The 20430-nt window shown below is 33.7% G+C and overlaps 2 protein-coding genes across 2 annotated transcripts; both read right to left on the bottom strand.

Annotated features, from left to right (window-relative positions):
• Window positions 1-2895: 2895 nt before the first annotated feature.
• On the bottom strand, window positions 2896-6268 carry LOC145642455 (CBL-interacting protein kinase 2-like). The gene is made up of 2 exons (XM_081693640.1): window positions 6111-6268; window positions 2896-4741 (listed from the first exon to the last, which is right to left on the bottom strand). Exon 2 carries the CDS (start codon window positions 4400-4402, stop codon window positions 3119-3121), a length of 1284 nt encoding a protein of 427 aa, XP_081549766.1. The 5' UTR covers window positions 4403-4741; window positions 6111-6268; the 3' UTR covers window positions 2896-3118.
• Window positions 6269-15490: 9222 nt separating this feature from the next.
• LOC145642454 (uroporphyrinogen decarboxylase) lies at window positions 15491-19713 on the bottom strand. Its single transcript, XM_081693639.1, has 6 exons — window positions 19447-19713; window positions 18895-19016; window positions 17701-17811; window positions 17370-17558; window positions 16273-16398; window positions 15491-16178 (listed from the first exon to the last, which is right to left on the bottom strand). Exons 1-6 carry the CDS (start codon window positions 19565-19567, stop codon window positions 15663-15665), a joined length of 1185 nt encoding a protein of 394 aa, XP_081549765.1. The 5' UTR covers window positions 19568-19713; the 3' UTR covers window positions 15491-15662.
• Between the last annotated feature and the right edge of the window lie 717 nt (window positions 19714-20430).

Below are 20430 nucleotides of genomic sequence, written 5' to 3'. Positions count from 1 at the left end.
AAAACACACAATAATTTCCCAAATTTAGTAATTGGGGGTTTCATATAATAACTAATTCGTCTATAAAAATTGAATAAAAATAAAAAATCACAAGGTGAGAGTTTCTCACTAAATCTGAATTTGCATGTGAATGATAATGAAGTAACTTTGTTATATAGTGTTAGAATTGCATAAATTATTTTGGAGATATACCATAATACCAATAAATTATTTTGGGGGAAAGTGTAACCGAAAACTTGAGTAAAGATATTAATTGGTAATTTAATTCGAAGTGAAGCTAGATGAAGGAGTAGGAAGGTTGAGCCGGATTAATGCTAAAATTAAAGAGAGAATTGGAGAAGTTGAAGCTATCATTACTAAAATTAAAGAGAGATATGGAAAGGCTGGAGTGAAAGATGAAGTGAGTCTGTTGGCTTTTTGTGGTTCTCTTTTATAAGAAGACACGTGGCTTTCTTGGGTTGAAATAGAAATGATGGGGAAATGTAGTAGGATGATGACACGTGGCTTCCTTGGATTTTTGTGGTTAGAGTTTTTAAATACTAAGTATAGATATTGCAACCACCTTGTTGATAACATAAAGATTTGCCAAAAGAAGAAAACGAAAAACAAAAGAGATTTTATGTTTATATTCTCATATTTGATGTTGCAGGTACATAGCACATTATTACAATGGCCCAATGATAGGTGTAAGCCTGTAATTCTGTAAAGGTTGCCAAATAATTTGCACGATTACAAACGATACATCTTATCACATGGGCCGCTATATAATCTGGCCCATTATGGGCCCAATCTCTGAAAAATATAATTTATGAGCAACGTTGTATAAATAAATTGGGTGTCCAACAAAATTATCACTAATTATTGCATAGTGGCAGCCTGGGCCGCCAGACAGCTCTAGATAAGGGCCAATTATATTGTAATTTTGTCCTTTCTTATATTATTGAAATTAAAGCATCTTTTCGTCCATAATCTTGCCATTTAGTATAGTCCATTTGATATTCAACCATTTTTTTTCATGTGAGATTTATATATATAAAGAGAATTACACAATTATCAATACTTGACATGAAAGTATCATTAATACTTTTCAAATTTGATGATTAAGTATTAAAGGAAAACTTCAACCAAAAGTTTAAACTTTTTTTTTTTTTTGAAACAATTTAAGCTGATGGATTGAAACCCATCATTAATTTATATATTTACTTTTAGGGTTATGTTAATAAAAATTACGCACATGTAGATAATGGGGCTTGAACTTGTGAAGGTTACAAGTGAGCTCCCCACCCCAATTCCACCAAGTGTGCTTGGTTAACTGATTTTATGTTATTGGAAAACAAATATATGATAAACAATACAATCGATATATGACTACAATTAGTATCACACGAGTTGAGATCCTCTAGAGTTTGAAAATTATAGAGTTGTAGAGTTGTGAGAGTGAGAGTTTTAAATTATTTTTTATTGAACTTTTATTTTTTATTTTGAAATGCATGCAAGATGAATATTAGCCATTGATCTATTGTGGAGGGTCTAAATTTATTGAACTCTATAGAGTTCAACTCTAGAGGATCCAAACCCGTATAACACCTAATAATTTTTAGTTTTGAAAATTTGTGGGTTGATGATCAATATTACTCCATTTTTTTTTTCCTAAAATCTGTTCCAAATTATTTTCTTTTCAATACATATCTCTTAGAAAGTAATCAATATGTGATACATGTTATCTGCGGCGCTACTTTTAAAATGCCAAAAATTTAAAAGTTTAAGAAAATCTATCTATATCCCAATATTTAATACTTGTATAAAGAGGGTATTTTTGTCATAAAATTGTTGTCATTTTAGAAAACGACAAATTACAAGATCATATTGATTATATTGAGTGCTTACAAGAGTATATTGATGACATAGGTAAAAACCATTAATAAAGTTCTCTTTCGTGTTCATCTTTGCTAGCACTACTTATTGGAAGAAGTAACCACGAAAGTTGTTAGATTAAAACGTTTGGACAAAAAAGAAGCCAACCTAGAAAACGTAGAATTGTAACTTGTAAGATTATGCACTGTATAACCAATTGTATACTTTACAACAGTAAGTTTCTAGCTGTTTTTTTTAACCAAGTTGCAAATATGAAACTCACTTAGGTAACTTTTGGTAGAGGAGTGTATGAATTTAGCTGCCAACTTTGCTAGAATAGTAAAGAGTAGTGAATACTGAGTACTCCGTATATCTTCCACGAGTCGAAACTGATTGTTACTGATCAAAACTTATTTCAATCATAGGTATTTTTCTTCTCGATAATCATGATTTCTTGTGATACTCCGTATTTTAAATTTCATAAATAAAAGAATTTGAAGTGTGAAATTTAAGAAACGTCTCCATCTACTTTTTTGTTTTTAAGGGTTGAAAGAACATCTTTTCAAATTGGTTTGATGTTAATCCATACTACAGAGTATTAAATTTAAGGGTTGAAAGAACATCTTTTCAAGTTGTCGCGCTACCGTAACTAGTTATGTCACTGGTTATCAACAAAACTAGTGATAGCAGCCCCAAAAAATTTTAAGTAAAGAATTATGTGACATCTATGAGAAATCCAAAACCTCTAAATTGACTTGTTCAGTCTGTATCTTAAAAATTTATACACCATAGATTGTATTCATTGTACTCTAATATCTTCTCTAGGTATTCTAGGTCAACAGTTAGATGTAAGCAAATTGTAATTTTGGTTGGTGGTACCACCAGTTACACCAATTAAATTTGGTCAATATTCACCATTCATATGAACAAGATTTACAATAAGATTTTTTGTGGACCAAACAATATTTAGATCAGTTACAACAGCCACACAATAGATTTACTTAACTTCATGCACATAATTAAGAATTAAAAGCAATAATATAGAAAAATTGTGTAAATTTTCCCATTAAACTAACCTAAACAATTGAGGATAGAAATCGGAACCTCGATTGTTTAACAATACTAAATAACAGACATCAGGACTGCTCAAATATGTAAGCAGAACACAGATCATCAACTAAGACTAATGCTAAATCAACTACTAAGATACATCAATATTGGGTTGCAGAGGATTGCAGTGAGCATGCATCGCTTGTCTTTGAAGTTACTGCTGGCTATCGCCTTGCCAAGCCCAAACAATGTCCTTCAAAGCAGGCTGCATGTCATCTTTCAGTTTCTGATAATCAATGGCATTACCGTTAGACCTCTTCATCTCAACCACGTGAAAGGATGGAGTTACCTCGAATATGTCCATGTCAATGCCTACTTCCTCTTTTCTACCTTTAGAGCCGACTAGCTTTAAGAATCCTCCGTCTTTCTTTGTTACTTTGAGTTTCATGTTGGCAGCAACTTCCTCGAGCTTGGACACTATAGCAGATGCAGGTTGCAGGGATGTAAAACGAACATCATCCCTGCGGTCATCCCCTACAAATAAACCAGACAGATCCAGTCCTGATGACAAGGAGATGATATCAAAAGCATTTAGATTAGATGGTCTTGAGAATTCGGAGAATGTCTTGACCTCCGGCTGCTTGGTTTCTTTGACTTCCAATTTTGGTAGTTTAGCAGGCCTAGTACCTAACCCCTTCTTAAACCAAGAATTCTCCATTATCTTACTAATGGTTATCCTTGTGTTAGGATTTGGGTCTAGAATCTTCAACAGAAGTCTCCGGACCTCAGGTGGGAACCAATTCGGACATCTGTAATCAGCCCGGGTTATCTTCTTGTACATCTCAATCAAGTTTGTATCTTGGAAGGGGAGATGACCAGCAAGCAGAACATACAAGATAACTCCACAAGACCAAATATCAGCTTTAGCACCATCATAACCTCTTCGATTAATCACCTCTGGAGCTACATAGGCAGGGGTGCCACACATCGTGTGCAGCAAACCATCTTGCTGTCTAGAATCAGCAAGAGCACTCAACCCGAAATCTGAAACCTTCAGACCCCCATCCTCGTCAATCAACAAGTTCTCAAGCTTCAGATCCCGGTGATAAACACCCCCGCGATGGCAGACATCCATTGCACTGATCAGCTGTTGAAATATCCACCTAGCAATGTCCTCTTTCAGCCTGCCTCTGGCTACCTTGTTAAAGAGCTCACCGCCTTTAGCGTATTCCAAAACAATGTAAATCTTGCTCTTTGTGGCCATGACCTCGTATAGCTGTAAGACATTTTGGTGCTTCACCAACTTCATAACCGAAATTTCTCTCTTAATCTGCTCATTCAGCCCGGCCTTCAAAGTTTTGTCCTTGTCAATAACCTTAATAGCCACATTCTGTCCGTTTTTGATGTCCCTAGCGTAGTAAACTTTGGCAAAGTTCCCTTGCCCTAATAATTTGCCCAACTCGTACCTCTCTAACAATATACTTCCCTTCTTTTCCATATCTACTTAATAAAATTGACCAAAATACTTGAAAAAAACTGTGCTACTTCAATGGTACAGGTATCTAAATCACCAAACAATATTCAACCGTCGTCCACAGTTTCGTGCTTTAGCATAGCAAATATTCTACTGCTTGTAGATTTGTAATGGATTTGAGGGGATAGCATGAACCTGCAAGCGGCATATTGAACCTCGTCAAGGGCCGACAATGGATGTCTTAAGGGGAAAACGATTGAAGAATCTTCACAGATTGAATTTCCGGCATGCACACACATCTTTCTGCATTCCCTAATATCGAAGATTTCACTCAAGGTTCAGCAAGAAAGGATCACAAAATCCCTGAAAAATGATAAACCAAACTTCATCAGAACCAATTCAGAACAATACATAAGATTAATCTAATCTCTAAACAAATACACCAAATCAATCATACATAAAAACACACAAATAGAATTCATACCATCACAATCAATTACAGGTCTGAATGACAAAAATAGCATCACAGTATAAAATCATATAATACAAAAACATGAATGTGACAATAAGATGCACATAAGGTCCAAATTCATGTAATGAGCAACAATTAAAGGTCACAATATATATAATGCAAACAAGATAGCAAAGTCACACCACATGCCCCCGGTCTTTGCTCCCACCGTCCCCGGCAACCCCGCCACGGCCCCCGGTTCCACGAAGCCACCCCGAAACCCTCTTAATAAACCAACAATAATATAATAACAAATTGACGACTGCAGGAAATTACAATTATTTTTTCATCTAAGATTGATTAGAGACTTGTTTTATACCAATTTAAGCCATTTTTATATTATGCAAACCAAACCCAATATATTAATTACTATAATAAAGTAGATCTTAACCTTCTTGAGGTAGCTAAATCAAGATCTTGGTCATAAATGGTCAATAACAATATATAGATTATAGACCAACAAGGAAAAGCCAAAATATTTATAGTTAAAAACTAATTAAGAACTTAATTATGTTTTGATTTCAGTTTTTTTTAACATACAAAACACAATTAACATCAAAGTTTCTACTCAGTCAAATTCCAATTCAATATGAATGTTCATTATACAACATATAGAAAACTAAAAAAAATTAATAAAAAAACCTACTCGCATAAATAAAATTCTAAACTTGCTAAACAAAGCCTAATCAAATATTGAAATACAAAAAAAAAAAAAAAAAAAAAAAAATCTTAGTATTAAAAATTTGTTGCAAATTTTGAGTGACCTTTATTTATGCTTCCACTTTCATCATTACTAATATTCAATTTCAATTATTAATGATGTTCATAAGACTATGCAATAACAATGATTTTAAAGTTAATCATACATACCTATTGTAATTTGTTAATTTGTAAATCTGAAAAAAAAAAATATAAAAAATAAAACTTGTTTCTGGTTACAAAAAATTATTGATTTTAATTAATTTTTAAAAACATTTTTTTGGAAATTTTATAATTTAAAACTACCTAAAACAAGCCCTAATAAATTCTTTATATATATACACACAGTATAAAATAAAAAAGATACAATTTTTTTCAGTAGAACACATAAAAATTAAATCTTTGTAGCATATAAGAAATTAAACAGCATAAAACATATAAAAAATGTGCATACTGTGATAAAATTAACACACCCAGAAAATAAAACCAATCAAACCATAAGAAAAGAAAACATGAAGTTACCTCAGCAAGAAGAATATGAATCTCTTTGAACCTTGAAGTGAAACCTTTGTGGTAGAGAGAGAATATAAAAATCCGAGGAGAGAGAGAAAAAAGAGTAATGAAAAAGAGAGGTATTCAAGAATTTTTTCAAGAAAAGTAACGCAACGAGGTATGCTATTTATGAGGGTGAGGGATATATGAATTGAAAGGGAATATCCTATTTCTTTAATTAGTTATATTTCGGCCAAATAAATACAATGATGTAGACGAAATTAAATCCCGAGTCTTAAGTATGGTTGGAAATAATAACCAACCAAGGAGGAATATCCTATGAATGGACCAAATTAAAAGATCCCTCAAAAGCCAATTAACGGGGTGTAACGTTTTCTTATGAGGTATGAGGTGTGGTCCGCCAAACAAAGACAAATATAAAGAGTTGGCCAAGCTTTATTACTCACCATCCAAAATTCAATTATTTTATTTGTTTAATTATTTATAAATATATATCATTATCATTTGTAATAGGAAAATAATATTTTGTTTGTATTTTTTTGGTATGTGGGTTCAATGGGTTGGTCTCCTTTGCCTTTGGCACAAAGAATAGGCCAATCAACTTTTCCTTGAATTTGAAGACTAATACTACTTTAACACTAAACATATTTTGTTGTTCATCTATAATTGGGGTTTAGTACCTAAACATAATCATCTTTCAATATGTGGCTAAAAAGTTTGTATTTTATAAATAAATTATGTGATATTGTTTGATTTTATGAGTTTTGGTTGATATTCCATTTTGATATGTGTCACATGGTGTTAGGAGTTTGCAATTTTGCATGCAATAATCCAATAATTTATTATTTTTATGTGTTTTTTGTTGGAACATTTGCTTATTTTTCACAAGAGCTTCAAAATTTTAATTAGAACTTGATTAAGGCATCAAAATTGTTCTGTTTTAGAAATTACTTTATATAATTAATGGAAAATCTTAAAGATTGGAAATTGTATACTCAATAAAGAGATTTTGATTTTCTTATAATTTTTATACATAGGAATTATTGTCACACCACAAAAGTTGTAAATAGCATGATAAGTGACAACCCACTTACCTTATAAATCTAAGCAATAATGTATAATCTCTCCAAATAATGGGATTAATTTATTCCTATAATTGCACCAATGAAATACATAAAATTTATATCTAAGGTTTAGGTCAAACTTGGCCAAATGTACCATGCATGGTTCCTGTTTTTGTTCATTATTTTCATTATTTTTGGTTCTTTCACATTTTACACAATATATTTTTACTTTCCAACAGTATTACTGTATTTAATTTTGGTGGGTAAAAGTTATTATATTGTTATGTAGAGCTGTAAATTCGGGTAAACGAGTTGGGTTTTGGTCGAGTAAGAGTGGGTCGGGTCAACTCGGGTCGGGTCAATTCGGATTAATTCCATAACCTATGCAGGTTAGGTTTGGGTTGGGTCATGCTTGAGTCGGGTCATACTTCTTATCGGGTTTGGGTCAAGTTTAGGTCGGGTTACATTCGGATCGGGTGAACAATAGGTCGGGTTTAATTCGGGTTTTCACGGGTTAAAACGGGTTAGGGTAATTCTCAGGTTCGAGTCGGGTTCGATTCAAGTCAATAATTTGCAGGTTAGAATCAGGTCGGATCATTCTCAGGTTTGAGTTGTATTCGGTTCAAGTCAATAATTTGCAGGTTATAATCAGGTCGGATCATTTTCAAGTCGGGTCATTCTCGGGTTCAAGTCGGGTCCAGTTCAAGTCAGTAAATTGCGGGTTATAATCAGGTTAGGTCATTTCCAAGTCAGGTCATTCTCGAATTCAAGTCGGGTTATGTTCAAGTCAATCATTTGCAGGTTACAATCAGGTCGAGTCATTTCCAAGTCAGGTCATATTCAAGTTCAACTAACTATAAATAGATAATTATCATTTTTATCAAGATATTCCTTTGACTATAAAGTCTATAATATATATGGCAATATACTAGGGAACTATAGTCTATAATTTAGGAAGATAATTATCTTCTTTGACTATACAACAAATATATACTATATTTAACTCTTAAATTTGAGGATGGTGCTCCTTTCTTTTGCTGGCCTGGACCGACTTGGTCTCCCTAGACAAAATGCTTTGATCAACAATAATAAGGTGGTCTAAATTGCATTTAAGGTGATTTGAAAACGGGTCAAGAATAATTTGGGTTGAATTTAGGTCGGGTCAATAACAAGTCGTGTTAATTTCGAGTCGAGTTAGTAACAGATCTGGTTGAATTTTTGGGTCGGGTAGTAATAGGTCTGGTAAAATTCGGCTCAAGTCAATAATAAGTCGGGTTTAATTTGACTCAGGTCAATAACAAGTCGGGTTGATTTCAGGCCGGGTTTGTAACAGGTTGGGTTAAATTCGGGTCAGGTTAGGAACAGGTCGGGTTGAATTCAGGTCAGGTTAGTAACAATTCGGGTTAAATTCGGGTTTTGACGGGTTAAAACGGGTTTGGGTCAATTTCGGTTCAAGTCAGTTTCGGTGCAAGTTAATTAAATTGGTCGTTGTAAACCGGTAAATTGGTGCAAGTTGTAAGCCGGTAAAATGGTCATTTAAAGGCAAATTGGATGGTTCCACCCACACAATTGAACTCTTGGAGGGTATTAGGGACCATGACAAACATTTCGGCAATTCTTATTCCGGGCGAAAAAAAGTAAAAAAATTCCTAAATTGAAAGCTAATATCCACGCTTTTTGAGAAATTTTGGAGGTTTCAGGGCCCGGTGCCGGAAAGTCTTGAGATTATAGGGAATAATACATCTGGGGGTCATAAAATGCCGATTGGAACCATATATGATCATTATATGTTGTCATAGATGTTCGTGGTAGGCTTGAGTTAATGAAATCAATGAAAGTATAAATCGGTAAATTGGTCGTTTAAAGGCAAATTGGATGGTTCCACCTACGTAATTAGACTCCCGGAGGTTATTAGGGACTATGGTAAAAATTTCGGCAATTTTTATTTTCGGGCGAAAAAAATTCCAAAATTGAAGTCTAATATCCACGTTTTTTGAGAAATTTTAAAGGTTTCGGGACCCGGTGTTGAAAAGTCTTGAAATTTTAGGGAATGCATATCGGGGTCATATAATGTCATTTGGAACAATATATGATCATTATTTGTTGTCATAAGTGTTCGTGGTAGGCTTGAGTTAATTAAATCGGTGCAAATTGTTAACCGATAAATTGGCCGTTTAAAGGCAAATTGGATGGTTCCACCCACCAATTGGACTACCGAAGGAAATTAGATACCATGGTAAACATTTCGTCAATTTTTTTCTGGGTTGTTTAAAGGCAAGTTGTACATCAATAAATTGGTTGTTTAAAGGCAAATTGGATGGTTAAAACCACCCAATTGGACTCCCGGAGGATATTAAGGACAATGGTAAACATTTAGGCAATTTTAATTTATGGGCGAAATAAAAGTCAAAAAAATCCAAAATTAAAGGCTAATATCCACGCTTTTTGAGAAATTTTGGAGGTTTCAGGACCCGGTGTCTAAAAGCCTTGAAATTTTAAGAGATACATCTCGGGGTCATATAATTCCGTTCGGAACCATATATAATCATTATATGCTGTCATAAATGTTCGTGGTAGGCTTGATTTAATGAAATCAGTGCAAGTTGTAAACCAGTAAATTGTCCGTTTAAAGACAAATTGGATGGTTCCACCCACCCAATTGGACTCCCAGGGGGTATTTGGGACCATGGCAAACATTTCTACAATTTTTATTTCCGGGCGACAAAAAGTTAAAAAATTCCAAAATTGAAGTCTAATATCCACGTTTTTTGAGAAATTTTGAAGGTTTCGGGGCCCGGTGTCGAAAAAATTTTAAATTTAAGGGAATAAATTTCGGGGTCATATAATGTTGTTTGGAACCATATATGGTCATTATTTGTTGTCATAAATGTTCGTTGTAGGCTTGAGTTAATGAAATCGATGCAAATTGTAAACCAGTAACTCGGTTGTTTAAAGACAAATTGGATGGTTTCACCTAGCCAAGTGAACTCCCGGAGGGTATTAGGGACCATTGTAAACATTACGGCAATTTTTATTTCTGGGCAAAAAAAAAGTCAGAAAATTCAAAAATAGAAATGCGAAATTTTGGAGGTTTAGGGGTTCGGTGTCGAAAAGTCTTGAAATTCTTGGGGATAAATCTCAGGGTCATATAATGCCGTTTGGAACCATATATGATCATTATATGTTGTCATAAATGTTCGTGGTAGGCTTGAGTTAATGAAATCAGTGCAAGTTGTAAATCGTTAAATTGGCCGTTTATTGGCAAATTGGATGGTTCCACCTACCTAATTAGACTCCGGAGGGTATTACGGACCATAGTAAACTTTTCAGCAATTTTTATTTTCGGGCGAAAAAAAGTTCAAAAATACCAAAATTAAAGTCTAATATCCACACTTTTTGAGAAATTTTAGAGGTTTCAGGGCCCGGTGTTGAAAAGTTTTGAAATTTTAGGGAATACATTTCAGGGTCATATAATGTCATTTCGAACCATATATGATCATTATTTGTTGTCATAAGTGTTCGTGGTAGACTTGAGTTAATGAAATCGGTACAAGTTGTAAACCGGTAATTTGGCTGTTTAAAGGCAAATTGGATGCTTTCACCAACCCAATTGGGCTCCCGAAGGACATTAGAGAATAGAGACTATGGTAAACATTTCGGCAGTTTTTATATCTAGTCGAAAAAAAGTCAAAAAATTAAAAAATTGAAGGGTTATATCCAATTTTTTTGAGAAATTTTGGAGGTTTCGGGGCCCGGTGTCGAAAAGTCTTGAGATTTTAGATAATACATCTTGGGGTCAGATAATGCCGTTTGGAACCATATATGATCATTATATGTTGTCATAAATGTTCGTAGTAGGCTTGAGTTAATTAAATCAGTGCAAGTTGTAAATCGGTAAATTGGTCGTCTAAAGGAGAATTGGATGGTTCTACCCACCCAATTGGACTCTCGGAGGGTATTAGAGATCACAGTAAATATTTCGTTAATTATTATTTCATGGCGAAAAAAGTAAAAAAATTCCAAAATTAAAGGCTAATATCATTGATTTTTGATAAATTTTGAAGATTTCGAGGCCCGGCGACGAAAAGGATTGAGATTTTAGGGGATACATCTTGGTGTATCCCCTAAAAGTTTAGTAATGTAAAATGAACCTTTTGTCAATAACTTTATGCTTTAATCAATTAGTGAATAATAGTTTCAATTGAGTTTAATTAGTAAATATAAAGTGTTGATTACTAACTTTGATTTACAAATTAACCAATTCTAATAAAAAAACATTTAGTAAGTATAAATCAGTTACTTTACTTAGCATCATGTAAATTGGTTTATAATCGATAAAAGTACGTTGTAAAAATAATCTCACTTCAATAGATCCAGTTGTAAATCGTGTATGTATCTTTACATAAATAAAATGTTAAAGGAGAAATAAATTTTTCATAATAAATCCAAATACTACGGATTAGGTGATAAAAAGAGAATAATCTTACATCTTCATCATGAATGTGATACCTAAATCAAAAGAATTAGATCACCTAACACTGTTAATGGTGTATTCTAGTAAATTAAATTAGTATTCGTAGTAACTTGTACAGTATTCCTAGAACTCTCATTGAGTATAAAATAGAAATTAGCTAACACTTGGCACATTATGAGGCTGCAATGAGTTCTTGGAGTAATATACTAATTAAGTACGTCATATTGATTAATTGAGTATATTATACATACTATCTTCATTTAAAAATGGTATGTAACATTACTTTATCGTGCAATTATAAAAAGTTAATACATACATGCCGATCAAGACACTTGATTTGAACAAAATCATACAAAGTACTCCGTAGTTGACTATGTTTACTCATATACTAAAAATGTCACTAATACGATAATACCAGTATGAATTTATAAACAATACGTGTTTTAAAAGTTTGATCATTTAAAAGAAAAATAGCATCATTATTTCATACTCCAATCCGTATTATATAACGGAGGTAGTAGTAAATTTATAAACCCGTCTCGCCTTTAAATACTAAAATGGATGGATAGATAGATAGATAAAAATACAAAAATTGAATCTGGATCATAAAATTGTTTGATAGTTGTGGATAGACAGAAATGTGAGTTAGTAGGAGTTAAGAGCAGCCCATGTTATAGTGATTGCATCAGAAAGATAAAACTGATAAAGTAAAGAGGATAATACATATTTGTACCAAGTAACATGAATAAAAGGTTAGAATCAAAGTATAAGTATTTTTTTCCCTGAGCCTTGGGATTTTGTAGAATCCTGGAGATAAGGAACCATGTGGCTTATTTCCTACTGCAAAAACCAACTTTATTTTTATTCTATTTTTTTTTTTTTTTTATAATTTTTATTCTGTTTTATTCATTTTATCTATTAATTAATTCATTTTTAAAAATTTTAATGTGGGGTGTTTAGTTGCGAATGATTAGACCGTCTACTTTACTACTCTCTAGATCAACACATCTTTACTAATCTTGTATAGTGGAGTTTTAGAGAGTCCATCACAATCAATACTTGTCTCTTGCAACAGAAATAAAAATACGATTTATAAAACAGTAAACAATTTTTTAAACGGCGGAGGATTTATTGAAATTTATATGGAATATTATTGAATTATTATTATTATTATTATTATTATTATTATTATTATTATTATTATTATTATTTATATTATTGAAAATGTTCATTATGTTCTCATACGGTCATGCCTACTCATGCGACTCTTTATGATTCCTTTGTTGCCACTCTTAAGGGTCTGTTCACATTTACTGAACTGAGCTGATCTGAACTAAACTAAACTAAACTAAACTAAATTAAAGTGAATTGAACCAATTGGAGCTGAATTGAACTGAACTAAATATTTTATGAAAGAAGAAAATTAGGATCGAACTGAACTGACCTAAACTAAACTGAATTGAACTGAAATTAAGCTGAAGTGAACAAACCCTTAATTCTCAACACTGATCCAAAGTCGAGCTGAACTTTAAAAATCAAGTTTGAATCGGAATAATTTTTTTTTTTATATAATTTTTGGGTCTATAAATAAATAAATAATCTTCCGATTTAAGATTAGTTTTTAAATAAGACGATATAGAATAAGGTCACATATTTGTGAAGATTCACGAAAGTGGTGATTATAAGACGGTATTACACAAATATTATTACCAATTTAATTGTTTCAAAATTTTAAGCTTGTGCACAACACTGTTGGTAAGTTGTGACGCATCAGTCAAGTGTTAGTGTTAGTTTTTGCTAGAAGTAGGCTTTTTCTACCGAAAAAAAAAAAGAAAAAGAAATTAAGGCAAGAAAAAAAGAAAATATTAGGATTCTTTGATCAGAAGGGGTTGAGTTGGCTAGGCCTAATTTGCAACACATAAAATTAGTTACTTATACGGAATTGTAATTTTAAAGTCCGTTGCATATTTTTTCTTCCTTACTTTGTCGACCACAATTAAAAACATATGATCGCAAATTATATATAATATAATATATAAACATATTTTATTGATTAATTTGCGGAGTTGACTTTTATATAAATGAAAACGACTAAGTATTTACCCAATTCTATACTCGTATATGTATACATCCGATGTATACAAGAGTATTATGTTTGGGTTGTTAGAGAGCGATGGGGCAAATGATTACATGATTAGACAATCTACTTAATTAATTAACATGATTAATTAAGTGATTTAGGCAGCATCATCATATTGGGGGGAGACATCAATTGGAGTAGAGTAGAGTGGCGCCTTCACAGTCGTTGAAATATGCCCATGCTGGTCAATAATAATATAATTATACGAACATGAACGAACAAAACTACATGACGCTTTATTTATAAAATTCATTTTAGTTTAAGGCTTGTTTTTATAAGATGCATTATCACCATTAATTATGTACTTTCAAAGTCAAGATTGTGATGATATTAGGACAATTAGGTGCTTACTGTCTCCAATGTTATTGATATAGGACAGCTTGCCTTTTGTTTTTATTTTTTTTCGGGACACCTTGCCTTATTTTTAAATAAAATATTAAGCCGGATTGTCATTTAAAACCAAGATTCAAAAAGGCGATAATATTTTGAGGTAATAGTTCATATAAAACAATTCCGTGATTAACCTTAGTATTCTAACTTGTCCGAGATGGACTATTGTATTACCTACTTGTTTAATGTAAACAACACGTGGCATGCCTAATTTGAATCGAAAAAATGGTATGACAGAGAAAAAAGAATAGGGTGAGAGAAAGAGTGAAAGACAATGGAAAGAAAGAAGAAGAAAGAATTGAGATGCCTTGAATCTTCCTCACTATTTCGAAATCATTAAATGTTGCATATAAGTCTTTATCTCATTCCTTTTTTAGTGGGTGATTTGATAAAATATCTCCCTATACTAATAATACATTAATACTACATAAGTCATGGAACAAGTCGGCCAACATCATATGCTACTAAGAATATTATTTAGAAATTAATTTAATATCATAATAAGTTAAAACAAGTCGGCCAATAGTTTTTGGGAAATTGGCAAAAAATAACTTTATTTTTACCCATGTGTGTAAAATAATCCCAACTATTTCATAAAATTACAAAAAGTAGTCTATTCATATTTCATAATATGTACTGGATCAATTTCTTGGTAATGATATTACTTTGTGACGATCGAAGGGTCCACTTAAGCTACTCATGATAATATCTTCTTGATTAGTTTAGGGGTTTAGCTAAGTCTGTTTTAAATTTATTTTATTTTTTAGGATGTCCATTGACTACATCCGGATCCGATCCGAGTTGCACACCTGGTTTAAGGTGGGTGAATCTTTCCGACAAGAGTTTCTGCATACGATAAGGCTCGAATCCGAGGTGTTTAGCTAAGCAGCATCAAGTTGATTTTGATATTCACTTGTTTTTTGGGTTGGAAAAATAAGATCAGCCCTGCTTGGAGATGAATTTACTCACTATCGATCATTCGATCTCCTGTGCCTTGGATGTACATCTTCATTAGCGAAAAGGATCCTAGGGAGCGAAAGTTGTCCACAGCACCATGCCCTATCTGAAGCTCATATGACAGCTTCAAGCTCGGCTTGATGGCTTCTATGCTGGTTGCCGCCTCTTTGAACAAGGGTCAGCCTGCGCAAGTCGTTCTTCTGCATGATCTAAACATAATTTGCACTAGGGTGCTTGAGACTGTCAACTTCAAAATGAAGCTGTTGAGTAAAAGATATCGGGCTTATTGCATCAGGAACATGTTCGTGGCTTGGGCTTGGCCTAATGATTAAGTTAGTGAATGCTTAGGAAAAATGAATAATGGTGAAAGAATAATGAAAGCCCAAATGATAAATCAGACAATCAATTACAAGATTTCATAGAACTATGACAGTCAAAAAATCTACAAATTTCTGTAGTGATGCGAAAAAATGCACTACTCAGAAAGTGATATACTTGCTCGATGAAGAAGAAACAATACTCGGAGTACCTAGATATTAGTATCTAATGTTTTTGGCAACCTCAAAGAAATGAGCGACATTCTCTTCCGGTGTACCTACAACAATCCCATGACCAAGATTTAAAATGTGCTTTCTGTTCCCGGCTTTTTTCACTGTATCCATTATCCGACTTGTTATAAATTCTTTTGAGCCAAAAAGCACACCGGGATCCACATTGCCTTGCACTGCAATATCAGATCCCAACCGCCTCCTACCTTCTGCCATGTCGACTGTCCAATCCAAGCTCACAACATCAACGCCCGTTAGGGGAAGCCGCTCTAGCAACCCACCAGAGCCACTAGCATAAAGTATGATAGGCAGATTTGGATGGGTCAGTTTCACGGAATCAACTATCTGCTTCAAGTATGGTAAACTGAACTCTTCAAAGTCTACTGGGCTGAGTTCAGTTGCCCAAGAATCAAAGATCTGAACAGCTTGTGCACCATGATCAGCTTGATACTTGACATACTTTGCCATAGATGTTGCAAACTTTTGAAGGAGAGCATGCAAAACCTATAGCAGCAACATTTAATGGTCAGGCAAAACAGAGATTTTATGCCTCCTGCACACTTACATAAACAGCAAGCTAATTCGGAAAGCATATTACCTTAGGCTGAGAAAAAGCCAGTCTCTTAATTTTGCTGAAGTGTTTTGATGAACCACCTTCAACACAATATGATGCCAGAGTAAAAGGAGCCCCAACAAAGCCGAGAACGGCAGCCTCGTTGCCCACCTGAGGAAGAGCACTTACAAATAAATATGCTGAAAATGGTAGATACATATTGATGGCGTGTAATTAGAATGCAAAGTTACGTCACATTTCAAAACAAAACATTCGTTCAACAAGTCTGCCAATACTTAAAAAGAAAATCACAAGTCAGAAATTAATTGTGACTTCAATTTAGCTTCCTGAATCTCTTGCCTATTTGCCCACTGCTAACTATTCCCTTCATTCAATGGGCTAGAAAATGCAGCTTGCTCAATGAGGTCAATAGTCAATACATGTCAGTTGTTTCATTTTGCTTGATTCACAATTTCACAACTACATCCAAGCCATAATGGTTTCTGAATTTTAGCAGCCAGGTGGGTGGGGGTGATCAGAGATGTGAACTGTGAAGAGACCAAGAGGGGTACATTGTCCATAAAGGTTACTACTAAGTACTACTCTGTCCGGATATTGATAGTTCAAATTTAGGTATCATAGTGAGTGAATTCCAAACAGAAAGCAATGATGATGAGTATAGATGGGACAGAGTATGGCACTATAGTATCACATCGTTGACAGCCAAAGGTGCACTGCCACTCACAAACAAAGGAGATAGATGCCAGGAGTCTGAGTGTTTGACACTAGCATACAATTTGCACTTACAAGTTTAATGAATGATAGTTAAAACTGCCAAAGGGAAAATGGGACATCTTAGAGAGGAGCAGAGGACAATAACTACAACATACCTTTGTATGACTAAAGGCAGCTAAAGCCCCTTCCCTAATGCTCAAAGAAAATACAAAAAAGTACGTATGCCACTCATTTCACAGCAGTTCCATCCGCAAAATTACAGACAATATTCTAAATATTTTGGTTTCCTTGTGTCTACAAAAAGGTTATACGAAGGGTTTACTAGACTACAATGCTTATGGTTAGAGCGTAAATGATATGCGATTAACTATATAATGAACATAGGAGCAGTGAGGAACATGCAATACCTCCTTCCGCAAGATGGTTAAGGCTTCCCCAACATATGGAACTGACTCCTCAGGAACAAACTCTCTAACTACATCAACATCTTGCTGAGTGCTAAGAGGATCGAATATGACTGGACCCTTTCCTTTCACAATGTCAAAAGGTATATTCATTCCTTCTAGTGGGGTCAAAATGTCTGAAAACAATATAACCTGCCAACACAGAGCATTGGTCATCAGTAATTCAGTATACAAGCAAAAGCACATCAGGTATATACTGTCAAGACAAAGGTCTTAGAAAGTGGCAGAGATGTCTGTCTGTAGAAGTTGGACACTAATATTAGCAGGAACTTACTCCATCAGGCTTGAAAACTTTCCATGGTTGCAAGGATATTTCTACAACTAGATCAACATTTTCTGATCTTTCACGAAATGAAGGATGCTTCTCACATATAGCTTGGTAGCTCTGAAAACACAAAATAAGAAAACTGGTCATATAAAAGTATACATCAGATTATTCAGCAAACAGTCCACATCACATAGCATGAGGAGCTTAGGATCAAATAATTCAATCCTAGTAAAAAGATTTCTCCTCTGATGATAGTTCTTTTTAGGCCATACAACCTTTAAATTACCTAGTATACAATTTTACATAACAAGATATTACTTTCCAGAAGAGCCTAAAACCACTTATGAGGAACACAGCCTAGAACTTTTTGTTCAGTAAAAAAAGGGTGAAGAGAACAGCCAAAATTGAAGAGTTGGAAGAAAAAACCTAGTTTTTAATGACATGGTTGACACATGACAGTGATATACAAAGTACTACATAACCCAAAGCAATCACAATGTCAGTATATTTGCCTGAAATCCATATTTTATTTACGGAGATTTTACAGCAGTAAGACATTTTTCCAATTGAGGATTATATAGAAAACAATGATCTGAAGCCACCAAATTTTTTACAGTTTCCTACTCCTAACTGAAGGCTCAGCTGCCATTGACCTTCCTAAGAGGTGGATCTTCTCATGCTTGAGATCACTAAAAAGATATCAAAATTAGTGGCTTCTCCTACCTATCTGTTACACCTAACCAATTTTACATCGCTGACAAAGATTGTCATCACTAACTTAAATCAATATCTATTCCTCTTAACTTTCACACCATGTTGTTTATAGATGAATGACATGTTAGCATTATGTAGTGTACATGTTACCTACAAGTATTACAAACTTAAGACAGCATTAGACTATTAGAGGTTTGCATCATCTGCTCAAGTAGGATGTCAAATTTATAATACACTCAGATGTCGAAATTATATGATTGTGATGCTAGGAATCATGATTGTGATGCTCATAACTTTTTTCGAATGCATATGCACAACTATATAAACACATTTTCAGGCATTAAACTCTGATGTAGCTACATTCCCGCGATCCAAACAATTGGATACCTAACTAATAAGAAATTCGACAGCACAAGAAAGATGACAATCCAGATTCAATAAAACAAAAAGACATCCAACAAAACAAAGGCATGGTAATAAACCTGCCTTCATGTATCTCCCAGCTTGCCTCATCAGCCAAACTGGGGGTCTTTCAACATCCAACCCTTTCACAGCATTCAGCAACAAGGGTTCAGCTGTAATTGCCCCCTTTGATTCTGCTACTAAACCTAAACAGCACAACAACAACAATAATGTCAAAGCCTAGTTCTCAATACGATGGTCCGCTGCACGAACCAAGAATCTATTTCTAGAGTTCATCAACAAAGGTCCACTAAACCTAAATATATACAATATCACTAAACAATGATCAACCAAATCATGCCAAAATTCAGAAAATTACCCACTGTAAACTAGAAGCATAATTCAGCAAATATAAATACACAAAACTTTCATTTTCAAAATTCTACATTAGAAAAAAAACTGATCTTTTACTGAAATTAGGAAAGCATAATTAACCCAAATGAGAAATCAACAATTACCCAAAATCCCCAAAAGTCAAAATGTCCGATTTAACAACCAAAAATTAATACCCATTTAAAAATTTGCCTGAATTATATCAAATGTAATCAATTGAAGCAAGATATTTAAGGAAATTACCTCCAGCAGAGCATTGAATCGAAGAGGCTTTGGAAATTGATGAAGATTGAAGTCTTGATTGGGAGATTGAATGAGCAGAGAAGGAAGATATAGAACAGCTGCCACCATAAAGGCACGACATTTTAGAATTCTGGGATGAATGAATTAGCAATAAAATTCCAGAATTTTCTGGGTTTGAAGCTTCAGTTCATCACAGTTATGTTGGGAAAGTCTCCCTCTTGTTGGTTTGAAGGGAGAATCAATCCGGAAAGATAAGGTAAAACAAATAGCTGGATTGTTACCATATCGGTATAGATAATGAATAGTTACATCAAGCTTTTTGGCTTGAATCCATGAGTGAAAGATCCAGACCCGTTAAGAAATATGGGTCGGGTTTAACTACGAAATCTAACACATGTGGGTAACATTTACGAACACGAAGTTTTTCAGCATTTGGACCCTTATTAATTGAGTATCAACATTGATACTTGGTTATGTCTTAAATAATTGGATGTTAAAATTATCGAGATTACAATCTCATAAAGAGTACTCCGTAGTATTTTTTATGTGCACAAATCTCATACTTTAACTACGTCTTAAATAATTGGATGTTAAAATTGAAATTATCGTGATTAAGTTATTGTATTTCTCCTACAAAGCATAAAAGTTAATGTAACAAATTGGTGCAAGTTATTGTATTTCTCTCACAATGAGCATCAAAGTTGTTGTAACTTAGATTTTGAGTTAAATCTGGTGTTAATGTGTTATCATAACTATAAATTCAGTTCAATGCCACAAAAGCAATAGAACTTGGATCTGCCAATGTTAGTACTATCATGATGTTATGATTCTTAACAGCATATCTCATCTTATCCAATTACAAGGTTTTTCATTGGATGTCACAATTACTCTTTATCAAACTACCCTACACCCCATCACAGTATCACACAAACAACACATATCAGTAACCCCACTCTAAGTCTATTAACTAATTCTAGATGTTCA

The sequence above is a fragment of the Chenopodium album genome, chromosome 8, assembly GCF_948465745.1.
Source record: "Chenopodium album chromosome 8, dcCheAlbu1.1, whole genome shotgun sequence".
NCBI lineage: Eukaryota > Viridiplantae > Streptophyta > Magnoliopsida > Caryophyllales > Amaranthaceae > Chenopodium > Chenopodium album.
This window is presented reverse-complemented; position numbering and strand designations above follow the sequence as displayed.